Genomic DNA, 19,928 nt, shown 5'->3' on the forward strand with positions numbered 1-19,928 from the left:
TATTATATATACTACAAAGGTAATTATTGAAAATAACAAAATGTTTTAAATTTTTTTGTTTATATCCAGGTTTACCCGATATCATACTACAAAATCAAGTGCCAAGAGGAATGAAGAAATCAGAGGCATTGACACAGATGGAAGCTACTATCAAGAAATATACATCAGAAGTATTCTTAACTGAAGATGATCTGTATGATGCAGACAAAAAGCAACCACCACGTTTTGTCACGCAAATACAAAGCCAAACAAATTTGGTTGAAATGGAATGTACCAAATTTGAGTGCCAGCTAGCTCCTGTTGGTGATCCTAACATGAAAGTGGAGTGGTTTTTCAATGGCAAACCTTTGTTACACAGTAAGTCTCGATTAAACATGAAATTTATCGAAATAGAACATTTTAAAAATAATTATGAAGTTATAATATAAGCGCACATACATTTTTAATTCATTCATTTGTGTCAATTACAGAAAACCGTTTCACACCCATCTACGACTTTGGATATGTTGCAATGAACTTCGGCTGGGTATACCCAGAGGACAGTGGTGAATATCTTTGCCGTGCAACAAATCTTTACGGTATGGACGAAACAAAGGCAATTATAAAGACTACAGGAAAACCGGGTATCGTCTATGATTCCCAATTGCCCAAACATATGAAGAGTATCGAAAAGATCAGGGAAATGGAAGCAGCATGGCAGGCGTGAGTGTCGCTAATTAATTTGCTCTTTTATGATTTATTTATATGTAATGATGACTTTCAAATCAAACCCACGAAAATATTTTTTTTCATTTATTTACCCCTACCGCTAAACACATCGCAAAATTTTGTATTAAGATTCACCGATTTCGGTGTTCCGCATACAGTACCACATTCCATAATATTGTATTGTTTAAATTAATAGGGTGCCTGATCGACCTGGAGAAGAAGTCAAGGAACGTGTTCCACCTGTATTTGTCAGTCGCCCTGAACCAGTGACAGTGGAAGAAGGAGAGTGGGCAAGATTCTGCTGTCGCGTTACTGGTCATCCAAAACCACGTGTCATGTGGCTTATTAATGGAAATACTATTGTCAACGTAAAGTTTTTTTTATTTATATATATTTATTTTTAATTCCCAACGCAAAGAAATAGATATCATAAAAAGAAGTCGTATGTGTGTGTCTGTCTGTGGCATCGTAGCTCCAAACGTATAGACCGATTTTGAATAGGTTTTTTTTTATTTATAATAATTGCGTATGGGATTTATAAATATATTTTATGTATACGTGTCCAACTTGTTTAAGTTTTTTTTTAACCAAATGATTACAGGGTTCTAGGTACAAACTCACATACGATGGAATGTACCATTTCGACATACCTAAAACAAGACAGTATGATACTGGCAAAATTGAAGTAATCGCTAGAAGTTCAGTAGGCGAGGCTTTAGCAACGACCGAATTGAAAGTTATTCCGAGACACGACGATTATAGAAGTGTACTGAAGAACGCGCCAAGACGTACGTACATAACATTTTTACAAAATACACTTTTCAGAGTGACATTACAAAGGCTTTATTGCAATAGATTTTCGCTTTAAATAAAATTATGACTTAATGAATAAGATCAATATAACACTGCTTACTATGCCACTCTAAAACACGGCACCAATTCAAGCACACGCTACTACCCGCTTAAGCACAACAATACCCCTTCGCAACCCTTATTCCCCTTTACCCTTGCGACGATCTGCCGTTAAATCACCTGCTTCTTCGGCTTAGCATCGGAATCTTTCAGAGGTACGTTTTTAGTTGTTCATACAATTAATAATTATTTTTTAATCATTCATTTTATTAATATACAGCTTGGTATGATGAAACAACGCAGTTCCAACGTTCTGAAACAGAATTGGAAAAAACATTTGAGGAAAGGCAAACATTACAACGCAAAGGTGTGATTGATCATAGACCGGAGCTGAAGCCTAAGGTTATCAAAGAACCAGAAACTGAATGGCAGCAAACTGTTAAGAAGAAGAAGAGCGAAGAATATTACAACAAACTTCAAGAGTTGGAAAATGAACAAATTGTCAAAGAAAGTCGTATGAGGGAATCTTCTCATCAATACGCTGTACCTGGAGAAAAAGTAACCAGCTCCTCACTTGCTAGAAGCATGGCACAGAAGTATGAAGATAATTTGTAAGTATCCTGGCACGCAAGCGGAAAATACGTATTGTGTGTTTAACAATTATAAAGTAGATTTAACAAACATATTAATTTGATTGCAGGGAAACTACAGAAGAAGTAACGGAAACCAAGCAAACCCAGAAGAAAGTACAAAAGCCCCGAATTCCCGATCCACTGGAATCAACAGTTCATGGAAAGGAAGTACATGTTGCAAAACAAAAACAGATTCAAAAGGAAGTGGTGGGTGATACTGAAATAACTCGCAAGATCACTTCAACAGAAACTACGGAAGTAGAACATAAAGCGCAAACACAGGAAAGGGTAGTTGAGGGACCAGTCAAGCCCTCCACGCCGCCTGTATTTACAAAGAAAATGCAACCATGCCGTGCCTTTGAACATGAACAAGCAAGATTCGAAGTTGAGTTTGACGGTGATCCATTGCCAACAATCAAATGGTATAGAGAAAACTTCCCGATTAAGAACTCGCCTGACTTCCAGATTCACACTTTCAGCACTAAGTCTATTCTCATAATAAGACAAGTATTTGTTGAGGACTCTGCTGTGTTCGCTGCTGTGGCTGAGAACAGGGGTGGTACTGCAAAATGTAGTGCTAACTTGGTTGTAGAGGAGCGCAGACGTCAGGGCAGGGGAGGAGTTATACCACCCAGCTTCACCTTGACAGCGCAAAATGTTAATGTTACTGCTGGACAGCTTGTAAGATTTGACACTAAAGTTACAGGAACGAAACCTGTTGATGTATACTGGCTTAAAAATGGAAAGAAAGTACAACCTGATATAAGAAATAAGATTCTCGAAGAAGACGGTACAAACACACTTCTTATTCTGGAAGCATACCCGCAGGACTCTGGAAAATATGAATGTGTTGCTATTAATAGCGCTGGTGAAGCAAGATGCGACGCAGAATGTGTCGTTAATGCCCCTGCAACCAAAGAGAAACCGAAGCCCCAAACAAAAGCAGCAAATGCGCCACCAGAAATTATTGAACCACTCAAAGACCGAGTAGTAACAGAAGGTCAGGCCATTGAATTTAGTTGTAAAATTGTGGGCAAGCCGACGCCAACCGTCCAATGGTATAAAGGAGATAAGTTGATAAAGCCTTCAAAATACTTCCAAATGTCGCGGGCGGCTGATGACTACACTCTACGCATATCGGAAGCTTTCCCAGAAGATGAGGGAGATTATAAATGTGTTGCATACAACTCAGCTGGCCGAGTAACCGTAGCTGCTAAGCTGAAAGTAACACAGCCCGATCAGGCTGATAATTTGCCCACTCTGACACCACTACGAGATGTCGTTGTTTACGAAGGCCAACCGGCACAGTTCAAGACTCTCATAACCAGCAAAGTGAAACCTACCATTCAATGGCTCCGAGAAGGCGCTCTGATTCCGGAAACTCCCGACTTCCAAGTAAGTATTTTGGGTTTTTGAGGGTATCCGTTACTATTTCTATATTCAATTCAATTCGTTTTTATTTACTCTTTTTAAAAAGTTTTACGCCGCCAATCATTACCAAATTATTATTACTATTTACTTTAATAATATAAATTGAAAATAGATGTGCCATTTCAACGATCCAGCTAATCAATCGTTTTGAGATTTAAAAATCAAGAAACTTATATCCATATGATACACATTACAGATGATCCACGAAGGTAACAACGCGGTGTTGTTGATTGGCAACACCTACGAAGAAGATACTGGTATTTTCACCTGCCGTGCTACCACGGTCGCTGGCCAAGTGGAGACCTCTGCTAAACTAGTCGTCAAAAGTAAGACATAGATACAGGCAGCGAGCTCGCGTTGCGCACTTTTAATCCATTAATGTAGTGTTTCTTTGTTTCATCACTATACCAAAAAATGAGATCGGGTGAAAACTACCACATAAGTTGACAAGCGAATATAAAATCACAAAAATGTTACTAGTTAATAATATCGTAGCGGTTCCCGCAGTAACGACTCCGCCCGCTTTCCAAACAACCCCCGTAATAAGTCGTGATTCTATGACACATAGACTACTGTGACCATCACTAGCTTTTACCATATATTTGTATATCCAATATTTCACTTCATCTTATCGCTGACATCTAAATTGTACAGTACCTCGAAACATACGAATGTTCACTCCGCATTCTCTAACCCAATTGTATAATGCAGTGGAGTTAATGGTAAAATTTAACTCCGCCATTACGCGAACTTCTGCATCTAACAGAGCTGTACATTTAAGCTTTTTGTGTATATAGTCCTAGTTATATATATCTAGAGACAGGTGACAACAGGAGATCTTCGAGGCTCGAGGTAGCAGCTGCAATATATTTGGAAACAAACAATGAAGGATTGCAATAAAAAATACTTTAATTTCACTATATCGTTTCGTCTTTATTTGCGAATTATAATAACTGTTAAATCTATCTTCCGTGATACAACACTCTTGTAATCTTGTCTTTCTTTTAATCTTGAACTGAAAAACTGTTAAAATATTTTTTGCAATGGAATTCGCAAAATAGAAATAGTCTTTGCAACTGGTGAAATTTTAGTGTTTTTGATTGTAATAACGCATAGTGGTCGAGAAGTATTGAGTATAAATATACACGTAACATGTGATTAACACGTACACGATTATTTGGATACTGTTTTGTTTTGCTTTACCGCTACGATGTTTATTAATTTATAGATATTGAAAATTATGATTCAGAACACATTGCGTGGTACCCTAGACCATCTAGTTTTTTGGTGTACCGCCAAATGTATTTTTCACCCAATACTCTTATATTTACTTAAGCCTGCTAAAGTTAACGATCTATTGGCCTCATTAACAATAATAATGTTTACACATACATTTCATGCTTTAAGTGTTTTTAATTGATGCAAAATACTATGTAGAAAAAAAAATGTGTTATACAAAAAATAGACATTGATGTATGACTTTATTGTAACATCATAAATCATGGACACTGGGACTTGATATGTAAAAACACAACACAATACCATGTCACATAATTGTTATATAACAAGTCCTAGGATCACAAGTTTATAAGCATGGATCGTGGCTTAAATGCTATGTCAAGTTAAAGATAAATCAGACCTATCACACCTAACCATATGCACGTAGGCTGCGATGTGTTGCGACGTCACCTAATGTCACCTAACAGCTACGACTAACTTTGTCAGTGTCACGTTAGAAGCGTTATAGAAGTTGTATCACGGTATCGAGGATGTATATAGTAGCTCCGTGTTAGTAGGTGCCACGGGCTCAGGGTGGGTCGTTCTCGTGAACGCAAAGTTAATCGTGGTTGCTATGATAAATTTGTTGATATATTTCCGCTGTCAACTGCCCTATGACAAAGAAACAATATAGTCGAGTAAGTGGCGCCCTCGATGGCGAAGCACTAAACAATTAAAGTACGCACGTATCTCTTGCCTTGCCAGTTTCTATGTTTGACAAACACTGCCGATGTTGACCCAATATTTTCTGCAAGTACAAATCCGAATTGAATGAGATTCTTATAGTTTAACGTTACAGTGATCTTTAACTTAGTTTGTTTTAAGTGCACGACATTGTTAAAATAAATTGTGTTGTATGTTTCACCTAATTGTATTAAGTTATTAGGCGTGGCAGTATTTTATAACAAAAAAAAATATATATTTTTAGAGCCTACCTATCCATATTTAATTTAATAATAATATATTTATGACATGAATTTTTTGTATGTGACTATTATGTGAAATCTATTTAATAAACGCTATAAAATTAATCATTTCGCATTTTTCTACACACAATCGAATTCATCCGAATAACGATACTCGAGTCGAATATAGATAAATGAAGATTCCTAAACATATATGCGGTCTATTTATATGTTACACGATGCACTGACACTCAGCACCTCAACTGTCCATCAATATATTCAAGAAATATATGGATTTATATTATTGTGACCGAAGAATTAATGTAATACGTATTTACGTGAATATCTGTTGATGGATAGAGAGGATTTCTACAGTTGCTTAACATCATCGTCTGGCACACCTCTACCTAAACCTCTTCTGATCATGCCATTGAGAATTTAGTAATTAAACCATAGTTTTTTTTGCTACTGTTGTAACTAAACAGTTAACTTTAATCTAATATCTACTAGCAGTTTCTTATTATGATTTTTCCGTATTGAGTTGACTAATTTAGAACATTGATGTTTTTCTCAGTGGACTTCTTCAATATTTTTTATTTAGAATAGATTTTACTTTAATTTACATAGTCGAAGATTCTCTTTTAATTAAGGTTTATGGAAAAGAGGTTAATCAAATACAAGTCATGAATCACATGATGTGATAATACCTTATTAAAAAGGTTATATATTTTATTCAATAACAAACACATACGTGTACAAATACCTACTCTGATTTGGAAATTTAAAAGCACATAATACACAAATAATACTATACAAATTACACCTTTAGGAATAAAAACATTGTACAATTAAAAACATAAAAAATCTTTTACAAAAATACATAATATTATTCCGAGACGACACTGGTAGTCTAAGCCAATAAGCCTCGCAACGCGACTTATTAGATCGTCATTAAGGAATGTAAGTATAAAGGTAAGTTTATAAAACATAAATGAATAAAGAAAATGAGTTACAAATATAAGGGTTAAAAGAGAACCGAACATACAGAACATTAGGTTCATAAGCGACAAATAGAAACTTATTACGTAACCAATTTGATTCATCCAACAGGGACCTTTAGGTACTTATCGCAATTTTCAATTGATAATTAATAACCTTCCACAACATATAACCTTTCCCTTATAATTTTTGAGTAAATATCCTGTTCCAAATGACTTATGGTTAAATGTAACGTTCTCAATTGAGAGTAAGGATTATTTTTTCCGTGGTAACGGATTCAGATTGGCTAATAATCACAGTTTAAATAAAATTCTGCTAAGACAACAAAACCACTTTTTTCACAAAAAGTCTGTTTTTATTAATCAATTTAATTAATAAACGTACAGGAAAAAAAAACAATACCAAATCAAAGATTATTTGCAATTAATCTACAGTTAGACATTCCCTGTAAAAGATAATTTTGTTTTGGCCCCATTTATAGATGAAGCAACTGTCAAGGAAAATTTATATATCGTCGGTTATATTATATAAAAAAAAAACATTGACTTAATTATATGTACCTACTTTAATTAAGGTTCCGTTTGAAACCTCATGATGCGTTTTGCCTTTGAAGGTCCCCTGATACTAAAAAATGTATGTTAGTTATACGAACGATAATTTAAGACAAACAGACAATAAAAAGGCACTAATACACGGATATTATACAGAAATAAATTATCAAAATATACACACCGATGACATGGTGTTTGTAATTGAGTAAGATAATCGACCTCTACACCACTATACCGGAGATGTGCAAGGACCTAGTCTTCTAGAACTTCAATTGGTAGACTAGGTCCTTCCTTTCCTTTTACTCATATATGCTTTCTAATGAAAAAAAATTATTATTTTCGTAGCAAATCAGTCTTATTCAACAAATCCATAGTGGTCATCCATAGATTTATGTAGTAATCTGTGGTGGTGTTTCAATTACTTTGTTACCAATGTAATTACTTTTGCAAAAAAATTTTTGCAATTATACGTATCGCAATCAACAAATTGATATAACATAGACCATGCCAATGATGTAATGAGAATTTTCAAATAGTTTTATCATGATTATTGTGAAAACCATAAATTTTCGCCATCGGACTGAAATGAAATATTCGCAATGTTTATTTTTTTATAATTTCGTAATCTTTGATCCCCTTGTTGACTGCATCGTCACATTGCGTTACACTTTTTAGGAAATCTTAAATATTCAATGACAAATGCTGTACCATTTTATTTTATTGTATGCGCATTTGTGATTCTGGAAAAGGGTATCACTTGTCCATCGAATCCATGTTCACTGTTTAATAAAATAATAATAAAAAAACACACTTTAATTATAGAATCATCAAATTGACTCACTTGTCTCAAATTAATCATTCTCTTGAATTCATTCTGTCCGTTTAAAGTGGGTCAAAATTAAGTCTAAACTAAAGGAGTCGTATACATAGAAACATACAGGTGAAGCTTATATAAGCGGGTTAAAAAAGGCTATCAATTATATTAAAACGTACTTGGAAGTATGTATGTCCATATTTTCTATTTGAGACTAAGCTTTCTATGAGTTAATTTATCTTTCCCAATCTTTCACGAGTTTGTAGGTATATTTGTGTTTCTCAAAACAAAAATGCATTAACTACCTACCATACGAGCAATGTAATCGTGTATTATGTAGTATACTTCGTAACGCATACGTTGTAAAAGCTACCTACTATAATACATGTACCTACTGATTAACTAGACCTATACAGATAACGGCGAATAGAATAGATATTGCAGGTTATTTAAATAATTTGCATAAGTAATATGGATCGTAGTATGTTTTTCTTGCTTACGAAACCCTCTTGTTGTAGACATACGTATCAATTAAGATTAGAATCCTGATATCAAGTATGTAAAGACATTAAATATGAAAATTTTAAGAAACAGCTAAGAAATAGCCTCCAGATTGTCAGAATTATACCCAATTTAAATGGCACATGGGAGGCACCACCGCACCAGCTTTTAAATAAAAAAAGAATCACAAAAGTCAGTCCACTGTCCAGTCTAATTGACAGCCTCATATTTTTTTAAGTCGGTTGAAAATTGTAAGATAGCGAAATATTAAGTTTAATTCAACAAAACCCTTTTGGAAGGTTGTTACTTGTTATGACATGTTTGAAAATATAATGATATAATTTTTTTTTTTTTTATCAACAGTCCGTAAATTAGTCCGATCACAGACAACATAATACTATATAGATGATGGACTGAATGAATTCGCCGGTTATTTAGACCGGTAACAACAGAGAGACCAAACCAAAAAAAGTGTGTGATCAACTAATTTTTATCGAATAATTGGTGTATTTTATAATAATTTTATTACTTCTCATGTTTTCATGTTTTCGGTTTTGTTAGACCTTTTACTACTCAACCGAAAACGAATTCTATTCCTATTTCGTAGTGCACAGAGGGTTATATAAATAAACGTTAATGAACATGCTATTTTTAACATACCTGCCATAAACATTATTATTATGAAAAGAAGATAACCGAGTGCTGACTGATTTCTATTGTAATGACCTTTGAAGATCTTTAATTCTAGATATCCATATTGTTTGAGTATAAAAAGAAAGAACCCTCCACCCTTTTTTAATTTGAAAGCGGCATTTGTAAATATATATAAATATTAAATAGCCTATCCTGTGTCTCTTCGAAAACAGATAACATAATACTATTTTTATTAAAATCAATGTTGGAGTAACATTGCTTCATAGTAAATATCATATCGAAAGATCGAAAAAATATTTCAAAAAACTAATAAATTATACAGCTCCTCGTTACATCATAATAGACTTTTAAAATCACCGAATTATTGTACATGTCCTCTGTCGCAAGAAGATATAAAATCTTCGTTTGTATGATTAAAATCAAAAGCTACACAGTTCTTAAATTAAATCTTTTGATGCTTAAATATTAGGTATCACAATCCTTATCGAACCTATTTCAGATAAAATGTGTTATCATTGAAAAATCTGTTAATAAATAGGAGCTATAGGAACTAATAAATATAAAAATGTTGTGCGTGTATTGTACCCCGTTTATTACTTTTAGCCTACAACTAAATTGTTCTGCTGTTCTTTATATGACTCCCACAATTCGTTATGTGAGAATTATAAACAGAGTTTATTTTAAGCATATTTTAACGTTTTACTGAAGCTTTATTACTATATACTCTCTCTCTGTCTTCTGTCATCTGTTTAATCATAATCAGAAAATAATAGAGATAACATCTTAACCATTTAAACTGGCAATTCCATTTCAAAATGATTTCAATAAGAGTTTAAAAAACACCTTATTGTAGGCACATTATTTAACAAAATTATTAAGATTTTTTTCTCTTATTTAATGTGTAAATTAAATTATCACATTATTATTGCGATTTATATGGCGAGTGAAACAGAATTGACCAATTAGAACACACTCGACGTCTCCCGCGGTTAAATTCATGCATGATTTATCTAGATAATATGTATAATATTATATTCATACAGATCCGGAACTTTATATTATATACAAATGATTTCGCAAAAGGATTTTTCCTCTGAAATGGAATATTACAATGTCAAAGACAAATGAACAGTTACTATATCTCAATGAACATATTCCTAAGCTTTTTGATCATCCCTAAACCAACGATAAATAAATAACTATGCAAATTATTAAGGCTCCTCTTCACAATAGTGTACGATGGCTCCTCAAATGATCGTCGCAATATTCGGTCAACTCTCCACATGATGATTAGTGAAAATTCTTTTACAGACTGTGTACTCCAAAGAGTAGTATAATAACACACACACGTCAACACTTTATCCAAACCATCCACGAACAAGAAATATAGTATATACCCATAGCTTCATACTAAATTAACTACTATTGTGTGGACGCGGACGCGCAGACACAATCATGGAACCTCATTCCTTTAATGAACCGTCTCAACGGCAATTGCGCACGATCTCCCTGATGGCCGATCACAGTCGTTAAATGTTTAATTCTATAAAAACTTGCCCATCGTGTACCACTTTTAAAAATGTTACTGTTTAGGTTTTATCATTCATTTTTAATTAGCGTTGAGGGCATTGCAGGTTACTGATAAAAAAAAATTAAGATTCCGCCCCAGCTTCGCCTGTGCTTACATAATATATAGCCTATGTAACTTTGTGTAGTTGCAGCTTTCCAATGGTGAAAGAATTTTTAAAATCGGTCCAGCAGTTTTTGCGTGAAAACGTTACAAATTGACAAGAATATTAAAGTTTCCTCTTTAAAATATTAGTGTAGATAAATAAAAATGTTTCAAAACAAAATTTCCCTTTATTGAGAACCTAATAAAAAAGCACTTTTTTTTTTGGTTTACGAACCCGACCTATTGGTTTGAGGCTAAGGTTTAATAAATTGTCTACGTTTTTTCTATGTACCTATCTACAATACACTAAAAATGACAGCACGACTTTATCAGCTGTCATTTAAGAAATTATTAGTAACAAATGACATTTAAATATTAATCATTGCAAAATTCTTTGAAGTTCGAATTTACTAGGTACAACTACTTTAGATGTACTCTTTTGAAATGTTTTACTATAAACTATAATACTACTTATAATAATGAACTTTAACAAAAAGTTTCGTGATAAATACGACTTTAGATATGTAAAGTTTCGTGTTAAGTAAGAATTTACCAAAATTTACCAAACGTACCTAAATTCTATATTAGAGGCACGTTCTATACATTCTTAATGTAATAATTTATTATTATTATTATGTATCTCATTTCATAATACTCGCGTACCACCAGAAGGATCATACCCGGTCTTTTGAAAGGCTTACGCGGGAACACACGGGTCCAGCACGCAGAGACCCTTTGAGAGTTTAATGTGTTGTTTGTTATTATTACGTTCTATTATTATTATTCTTATTTTACTAGAATAAAATAATATTTTCTACAAAAAACATTGCCACGTTCTTTGGGAGAGATATCACATCATTTTTTAAAATGAGAACAAGTTATAAAAATTCCATCCAGAGTTAACGAGTAACAAAGCCAAACAAAAAACAGTCAAATTGAAAACCGGTTGTCGGTAAAAATATTGATAGGCAGAACTATTGCATAAGTTTTTAAACTGATGTTAAGCTAAATTTTATAAATAATCAATAGGTAGGTTTTGTTTTTAGATTTGGTATAAGTATATTTAATTTTTTACACCAAAAATAAATTATTGATGAATGATTGTGCCTAATTTTGATCATTAAATCTAAGCAGCTGAAAATTATGATGTGATGTGTGAATTTATACTATTTAACTAATCACTCTTGACTCAGCATGGATTGACCCAGGCAAAGAAACTTCTAACATATTGTTTATACTAACATATATTTTAGATTTCTGCTCATAAAAAAGTGTTAAAAATTTAATCTGAAAATTCCAAACAACACACAGAAACTGATAAAACGTTATATATAGATCAAAATGAATGAACTGGTATATAAGAAAAAACAAATTGTTATATCATTTCAAACCCTTGCATTAACTCTGTGCTTTTTAGATAATCTTATAAGTGATTAACTTCTTTTTTAATAACTTAGAAGTTCTTGTGTCTGTAAAGTAAAATGTAATAAAGTCATTAATAATTTTAATGTAAATATTGTAAATACTTTATAGTTTATTTCACTAATACAAAGACTGAAACTGAACTTTTACATTAAATGTGTATTACTTACTTATATATAAGGTACTTATGTATAGTTTAAAAATATCTTGCATAAGTCGGACTGTTACTATTGCACATAATTTCCTGAGAATTGATCAGTGATATTGAACTATTTAGACAGAATAATTAGAATGCAAAGGGCTGTCTGTAATTTTCTAATGTTTCAAGTATTGAATAAATTGCATAATATGTCATATGCGTTGAAACTTTGAAGAAACTTTTTATTAATTATCTCATAGAGACAATACTGAAACATGCTAATCATTCCTTATTTCTTTCTTTTTTCAGAATCTCTTAAAGTCTCCAAGAAAACTACATATCAAGGTATTACAGATAAAAAGGATGAAACTGCAAGTGTGGCTGAAATTTCAAATCGTATAATTCAATCAAGCACTGAAGAATCAAGTATTTTAAGGGTTGATAATGTTCAAGACATTCAAGCAAAACAGATAGCAAGAGTACCATGGCGAACAAGTGTAAATGAAAGACATGTAAAGGATGAGGAAGTTCTTGAAACAAAGCACTGGAGAAAGAGCAAAGATTCCAATATATCTTATGATACATTGAGGTCAACAGAGGATTCAAACATCCTTCATATAGATCAAACTGAAACATGGAACAAAAGTGAAACTAGGGTAGACGATAAACATTGGCGTAAACGAAGAGATGATAAACATAAGGAAGTTCAAAGGGTCTATGAGACAGAAGACAGTACTATTATAAATTTAGCCCAATCAGAAGATTCTTTATCTGTAAAGAAAGATATCAATGTTATCAAAGATCAGTCCGATGTCAGTCCTCGTACTATTAAAGAAAGCGTACCTTGGACACAGGAGGCAATAAAATTAAGACCAACAAAGACAGATAAATCTCCAAAACCGAAAGAACAATTAGAAAAAGTCCACTTAAAATCATTACAAAAGAAATTATTTGATAATGTAGAGACAGTAGTAATTGATGAAAGTGTTACCTCAGAAGAAAATACTATAATTTTAAAAGTTGTCGAAGAAGGAGAAACAATACAGAACAACATTAATGATGAAAGTAAAGTAAAATACGACAAGTCACAAGACGAAGAAAAACATCAGCAAGTTGAGTTAAAATCAGTAAGGCGTGAAAAAGAAAAACATGATGAAAAAAATCAAACAAAAGAAGTATCGTGGCGTACCGGTAAACGCAAGCCAAAGGAAAAAGAACCGACAGAAGAGGTTAGTCTTAAACCAGTATCTAGAAAGGACATTCCAAACGAAGAAAAACCCGAAGAAGTTATTCTTAAACCGGTTCATAAAGATAAAGTAAAGCCTATCGAAGAAGACAAACCGAATGAAGTCACCTGGCGTACCGGCAAAAGAAAGCCCAAAGAAGAACAACCTTTGGAGGACATTAGTCTTAAGCCGATTCCTAAAAAGGAAAAACCTGAAGAAGAAAAACCAGAAGATTCAAAATTGAAGCCTGTCAAGAAAGAAAAAACAACTGATGACACTTTATCCGAAGATATTAAATGGCCGACGGGTAAACGAAAGCCTAAGGAGGAACAACCTGAAGAGGAGGTTAAACTCAAACCAATACCTAAGAAAGAGAAGCCAGAGGAAGAGAAAACTAAAGATGCACAGGTGCCTAAAGTGAAAGAAAAGCCTTTAGATGAAAGTGTGCCAGAAGAAGTAACATGGCCCAAAGGTAAAAGGCCTAAAGAAGAAAAGCCACTACAGGAGGTTGTGCTAAAACCAGTGCCCAGGGAGAAGAAGTCTCAAGATAAAGTGGAACCTGAAAAGGTGGATCTAAAACCAGTACGACTTGAAAAAGAAAAACCAGTTGAAGAAACTCAGCCAGAAGAAGTAACGTGGCGTACTGGCAAACGTAAGCCAAGGGAAGAGCAACCAGCAGAAGAGGTAATTCTTAAACCTATACCAAGAAAAGAGAGACCGGAAGAAGAAAAATCGGAGGAAGTTCACCTTAAACCAGTTCGAAAAGATATAAAGCCCGTTGAAGAGGACAAGCCAGAAGTATCGTGGCGTACTGGTAAAAGAAAACCAAAAGAGGAACAACCAGAAGAAGTTGTGCTTAAACCGATACCGAAGATGGAGAAGTCGGAAGAAGAAACTCCGAAAGAAGTAATTCCTAAATTGGTTCATAAAATTAAGCCTATTGAAGAGGACAAAGCGGAGGAAATCACCTGGCGTACCGGCAAAAGAAAGCCCAAAGAAGAACAACCTTTGGAGGACATTAGTCTTAAGCCGATTCCTAAAAAGGAAAAATCTGACGAAGAAAAACCAGAAGATTCAAAATTGAAGCCTGTCAAGAAAGAAAAAACAATTGATGACACTTCATCCGAAGATATTAAATGGCCGACGGGTAAACGAAAACCTAAGGAGGAACAACCTGAAGAAGAGGTTAAACTCAAACCAATACCTAAGAAAGAGAAGCCAGAGGAAGAGAAAACTAAAGATGCGCAGGTGCCTAAAGCGAAAGAAAAGCCTTTAGATGAAAGTGTGCCAGAAGAAATAACTTGGCCCAAAGGTAAAAGGAAGCCTGAAGAAGAAAAGCCACTACAGGAGATTGTGCTAAAACCAGTGCCCAGAGAGAAGAAGTCTCAAGATAGAGTGGAACCTGAAAAGGTGGAACTAAAACCAGTAAGACTTGAAAAAGAAAAACCAGTTGAAGAAACTCAGCCAGAAGAAGTAACGTGGCGTACTGGCAAACGTAAGCCAAGGGAAGAGCAACCAGCAGAAGAGGTAATTCTTAAACCTATATCAAGAAAAGAGACACCGGAAGAAGAAAAAACGGAGGAAGTTCACCTAAAACCAGTTCGAAAAGATAAGGTAAAGCCTGTTGAAGAGGACAAGCCAGAAGAAGTATCGTGGCGTACTGGTAAAAGAAAACCAAAAGAGGAACAACCAATAGAAGAAGTTGTGCTCAAACCGATATCAAAGATAGAGAAGTTGAAAGAAGAAACTCCGGATGAAGACACTCCTAAATTGGTTCATAAAATTAAGCCTATTGAAGAGGACAAAGCGGAGGAAATCACCTGGCGTACCGGCAAGAGAAAGCCCAAAGAAGAACAACCTTTGGAGGACATTAGTCTTAAGCCGATTCCTAAAAAGGAAAAACCTGAAGAAGAAAAACCAGAAGAATCAAAGATGAAGCCTGTCAAGAAAGAAAAAACAATTGATGACACTTCATCCGAAGATATCAAATGGCCGACGGGCAAACGAAAACCTAAAGAGGAACAACCTGAAGAGGAGGTTAAACTCAAACCAATACCTAAGAAAGAGAAGCCAGAGGAAGAGAAAACTAAAGATGCGCAGGTGCCTAAAGTGAAAGAAAAGCCTTTAGATGAAAGTGTGCCAGAAGAAGTAACATGGCCCAAAGGTAAAAGGAAGCCTGAAGAAGAAAAGCCACTACAGGAGGTTGTGCTAAAACCAGTGCCCAGAGAGAAGAAGTCTCAAGATAGAGTGGAACCTGAAAAGGTGGAACTAAAACCAGTAAGACTTGAAAAAGAAAAACCAGTTGAAGAAACTCAGCCAGAAGAAGTAACGTGGCGTACTGGCAAACGTAAGCCAAGGGAAGAGCAACCAGCAGAAGAGGTAATTCTTAAACCTATATCAAGAAAAGAGACACCGGAAGAAGAAAAATCGGAGGAAGTTCACCTAAAACCAGTACGCAAAGATAAGGTAAAGCCTGTTGAAGAGGACAAGCCAGAAGAAGTATCGTGGCGTACTGGTAAAAGAAAACCAAAAGAGGAACAACCAATAGAAGAAGTTGTGCTCAAACCGATATCAAAGATAGAGAAGTCGAAAGAAGAAACTCCGGATGAAGAAACTCCTAAATTGGTTCATAAAATTAAGCCTATTGAAGAGGACAAAGCGGAGGAAATCACCTGGCGTACCGGCAAAAGAAAGCCCAAAGAAGAACAACCTTTGGAGGACATTAGTCTTAAGCCGATTCCAAGGAAAGAAAGACAGGAAGAAGAAAAACCCGACGAACTTCAACTAAAACCAGTTTCAAAAGAAAAGTTAATTGAGGAGGTAAAGCCAGAACAAGTGTCATGGCGTACTGGGAAAAGAAAACCAAAGGAAGAACAACCTGTGGAAGAGGTCATACTCAAACCGGTTCCAAAGAAACAGGAATCAGAAGAAGAGGTTAATCAAAAACCTGCACTGAGGGCGGGGAAACCGGAAGAAGAAACACAAGAAAAAGAGCAACGTAAACCAGTTCTAAAAGACAAAGAAAAACCGGTTGAAGAGGTTAAACCAGAAGAAGTTACTTGGCGCACTAGTAAAAGAAAGCCAAAAGAAGATCAACCTCAACAAGAAGTTAAGCTCAAACCAGTTCCTAAAAAAGATATATCGGAGGACGGAAAACCGGAAGAAGTAAAACTCAAGCCCATAAAAAAACAAATGATTACTGAGGAACCTTCTTCATCTGATGTCGAATGGCCAACAGGTAAAAGAAAACCTAAAGAGGCACAACCAACAGAGGAAGTAATACTGAAACCAATACCTAAGAAAGAACAACGGAAAGAAGATAAACCAAAAGAAGAAGTACAAGTGCTTCCATCAAATCAAAAGCCCATTGATGAAAGTATTCCAGAAGAAATTACTTGGCCTAAAAGTAAAAGGAGACCTAAAGCAGAACAACCAAAAGAGGAAATTGTGCTTAAGCCAGTGCTCAGAGAAATGAAGTCTCAACATAAAGAGGAACCAGAAAAAGTTTATCTGAAACCGGTAGAAGAAAAGCCTACACGTCCAGAAAGCGAAGAAGTTGTTATTAAATCGGAGAAAACAGAAAAGCCTGAAGAGAAAAAAGAATCTCAAGAAGAACAATTTACAGATGTTTTAGATGATATTATTATTCAAACTGAAAAAGTCATAAAGAAAAAGAAAGTGAAGAAAGTTTCTCTGGAGAAAGAAGCTGAATTACAAAAACGTTCTGAGAAAGGTGAGTCATTTTTCCTCATTAATCCAGATTTTCATTCCTTTTCCGCTACGGCGGTTTGGGTAATCCAGTTGTTTACTCAGACGTTATTATACCACACATACTTATGTCACAATTATACGCTTCTATTAATGAAACATATCGATCGCAATTTAATTTCAAGAAATATATATTGTGTTATGATAATTAAAATTTAGATTATAGTCATATCGCATATCAATGGATCACGTTGTATATTTGTAACGTAAGATACTTTATTTAAATAATATTTATGTATTTTAAAAAATATATGTATTTAATGGTGCCAATAAGCAATTTTCTAGTCATCTTAAAATCAAAACGATTTTACCCTTAAATTACATTAACATTTATAGTTGCAATACCACACTCTTTACAGAAATTGGGCCTATAATTATTCAACCTCTCGAAGCAGCAGTCGTGAATGAATATGATAATTTTGAGCTTATGGTTACGTTTTATCCAGAAAGTGTTAGTAGCATTACATGGTACATGAATAACAAAGCTATTGAAGAAAATGCTGACTGTGTAATGAACATGGAAACTGGAAAATCTATTTTGAAAATAAAGCAAGCTAATAAAAAAAATATTGGCAAATACGAAGTTATATTAGAAAAGAACAACATCGTAGCAAAGTCTGCCTCAACAGTAAAATTAAATAAATCCGTTAGTGCAGAAAATATCAATCCTCCGGTATTTGTGAGACCTTTACAACCCAAATTTGTGCGGTTAGGCGATATCGTACTTTTAGAAACTGAGGTTACCTCAAATCCCTGTGCATCATTCCAATGGTTTTTAGGTAACAGAGAAGTTAGCACATACATTAAACAAAATAAGATACGTAATATATATGTAACAAGCAAAGATAATATTTCTTGTTTATGTATTGAAAATATAACAAATAGCTTAGAAGGCGTTATAACATGCAGAGCTGAAAACTTTTCTGGATCTGTTTCATCTTCTGCTTCGCTTTTCGTTGGGAGCGATGATGACGATAATGGTTTAGGCAAACCACCTAAAGTTATTGACTATTTAAAACCAACAACAGTTATGGATGGTGACCCTATTTTATTAAGCTGCACAGTCATGGGTGAACCTTGGCCAAAAATAGAGTGGTATCATAATGGAAAGTTGTTAGAGGTGGCTAGAGATGTCACCTTTGGCAGACAAGAATCTGGATTATGTGAATTATGTATAAAAGAAGCTTTCCCAGAGATGACAGGAATCTACAAATGTGTAGCTACAAACGAGTTTGGGCAGTGTACCAATGATTGTGTAGTTAATGTGGAAGGTAGACAAACTTCCAGTTTTTTGAAAGCATGTCAAATATATCCATTTACTAAAATTGCATGAATGAAGCAGACATGTTCTTAGCAAATTTTAATTATTGTTATAAGCTTTAGAGTTTTCTACAAGAGCGTTGAGCATTACTTCAAATTCTTATATAATAAAGCACAGGGCTGATATGGTAGTCTATTGTACTAGTTAAATTGTTTGTTGAGCACCTTTTTCGTCATATATACACGTAACAAGTGTACAATCAAACGCTTTCCAAAATAGCTTTAATTTATTTTGCTAATGCATATGCACACAAACAAAGCTTTTATGGAACACTGTTTTATAATTGTACAATTAAAAGATAACAAACACCACATTATTTAACACAGAATGAATTGAACAAACATATTTATCAAAATATTGTAATTTTTTTTCTAGCCTATGAATACGTACCCAGTGCTTCAGAAGAAGATCTCTTGAGTGATGAGGTAAGGTTCTGTAAATATAAGTAAATAAATTAGTATATAAATATATAATGTATACAATACTGATTATTTTACTTTACCGCATTAATTTATCTGTTATAGTTATATTAAATATAAAGAAAACACAAATAAAAATATATTATCTTTGTTTCGTTCAGGAAACGTTTGCTTCTTATTGTAAACTTTTACTAGGGACTGTTTATGAATTAAGTTAATAAAATAGTTATCGTACGATCTAGAAGAAATGGTAAGAAACGTTGGTTAATCTGTTTTTTGTAACTGTCGATATATATATATACAATTTCCATGGAAGTGTCATTATCAGGATAACGACTGATCCTTTACATCTATCTTTAATGTGTAAGATTCTAATTTTTTAAATAAGCTAATGTAACCAAAGTTTGATCGTAAGTTTAGGTTAGAATTTTATAATACAAATACAAATTATGCAGTGCATGCATTCAACTGCTCTATTCTATTTAGATATTGATCAGTTTAAAATCATTAGAAACGGAAATTATATCTCTTATTATTTATTTATAGAAAACAAGTGACATCGAAGAATTTGCACCGAAGATTGTTAAAGCTCTGCCAACAGTGGTGAAGTCAAACGAAGGAGAATCGACAAGGTAC

The 19,928-nt window shown here is 34.0% G+C and overlaps 1 protein-coding gene across 20 annotated transcripts in view; it reads left to right on the plus strand.

Annotated features, from left to right (window-relative positions):
* LOC119835433 (titin) overlaps window positions 1–19,928 on the plus strand; it is an 85,461-nt gene that overhangs the window by 20,795 nt on the left and 44,738 nt on the right. For 18 of the 20 annotated variants that reach the window (XM_038360229.1, XM_038360230.1, XM_038360234.1 and 15 more), the window contains exons 15-25: window positions 70–357; window positions 471–702; window positions 905–1,076; window positions 1,310–1,496; window positions 1,841–2,171; window positions 2,261–3,587; window positions 3,820–3,949; window positions 12,868–17,517; window positions 17,912–18,823; window positions 19,249–19,298; window positions 19,839–19,924. In XM_038360229.1, coding sequence (XP_038216157.1) covers window positions 70–357; window positions 471–702; window positions 905–1,076; window positions 1,310–1,496; window positions 1,841–2,171; window positions 2,261–3,587; window positions 3,820–3,949; window positions 12,868–17,517; window positions 17,912–18,823; window positions 19,249–19,298; window positions 19,839–19,924 — 8,365 coding nt within the window. The remainder of the gene's footprint in view (window positions 1–69; window positions 358–470; window positions 703–904; window positions 1,077–1,309; window positions 1,497–1,840; window positions 2,172–2,260; window positions 3,588–3,819; window positions 3,950–12,867; window positions 17,518–17,911; window positions 18,824–19,248; window positions 19,299–19,838; window positions 19,925–19,928) is intronic. The other 2 variants (XM_038360233.1, XM_038360245.1) reach the window with 2 other exon arrangements.

Source organism: Zerene cesonia, chromosome Z, assembly GCF_012273895.1.
Source record: "Zerene cesonia ecotype Mississippi chromosome Z, Zerene_cesonia_1.1, whole genome shotgun sequence".
Taxonomy (NCBI): domain Eukaryota; kingdom Metazoa; phylum Arthropoda; class Insecta; order Lepidoptera; family Pieridae; genus Zerene; species Zerene cesonia.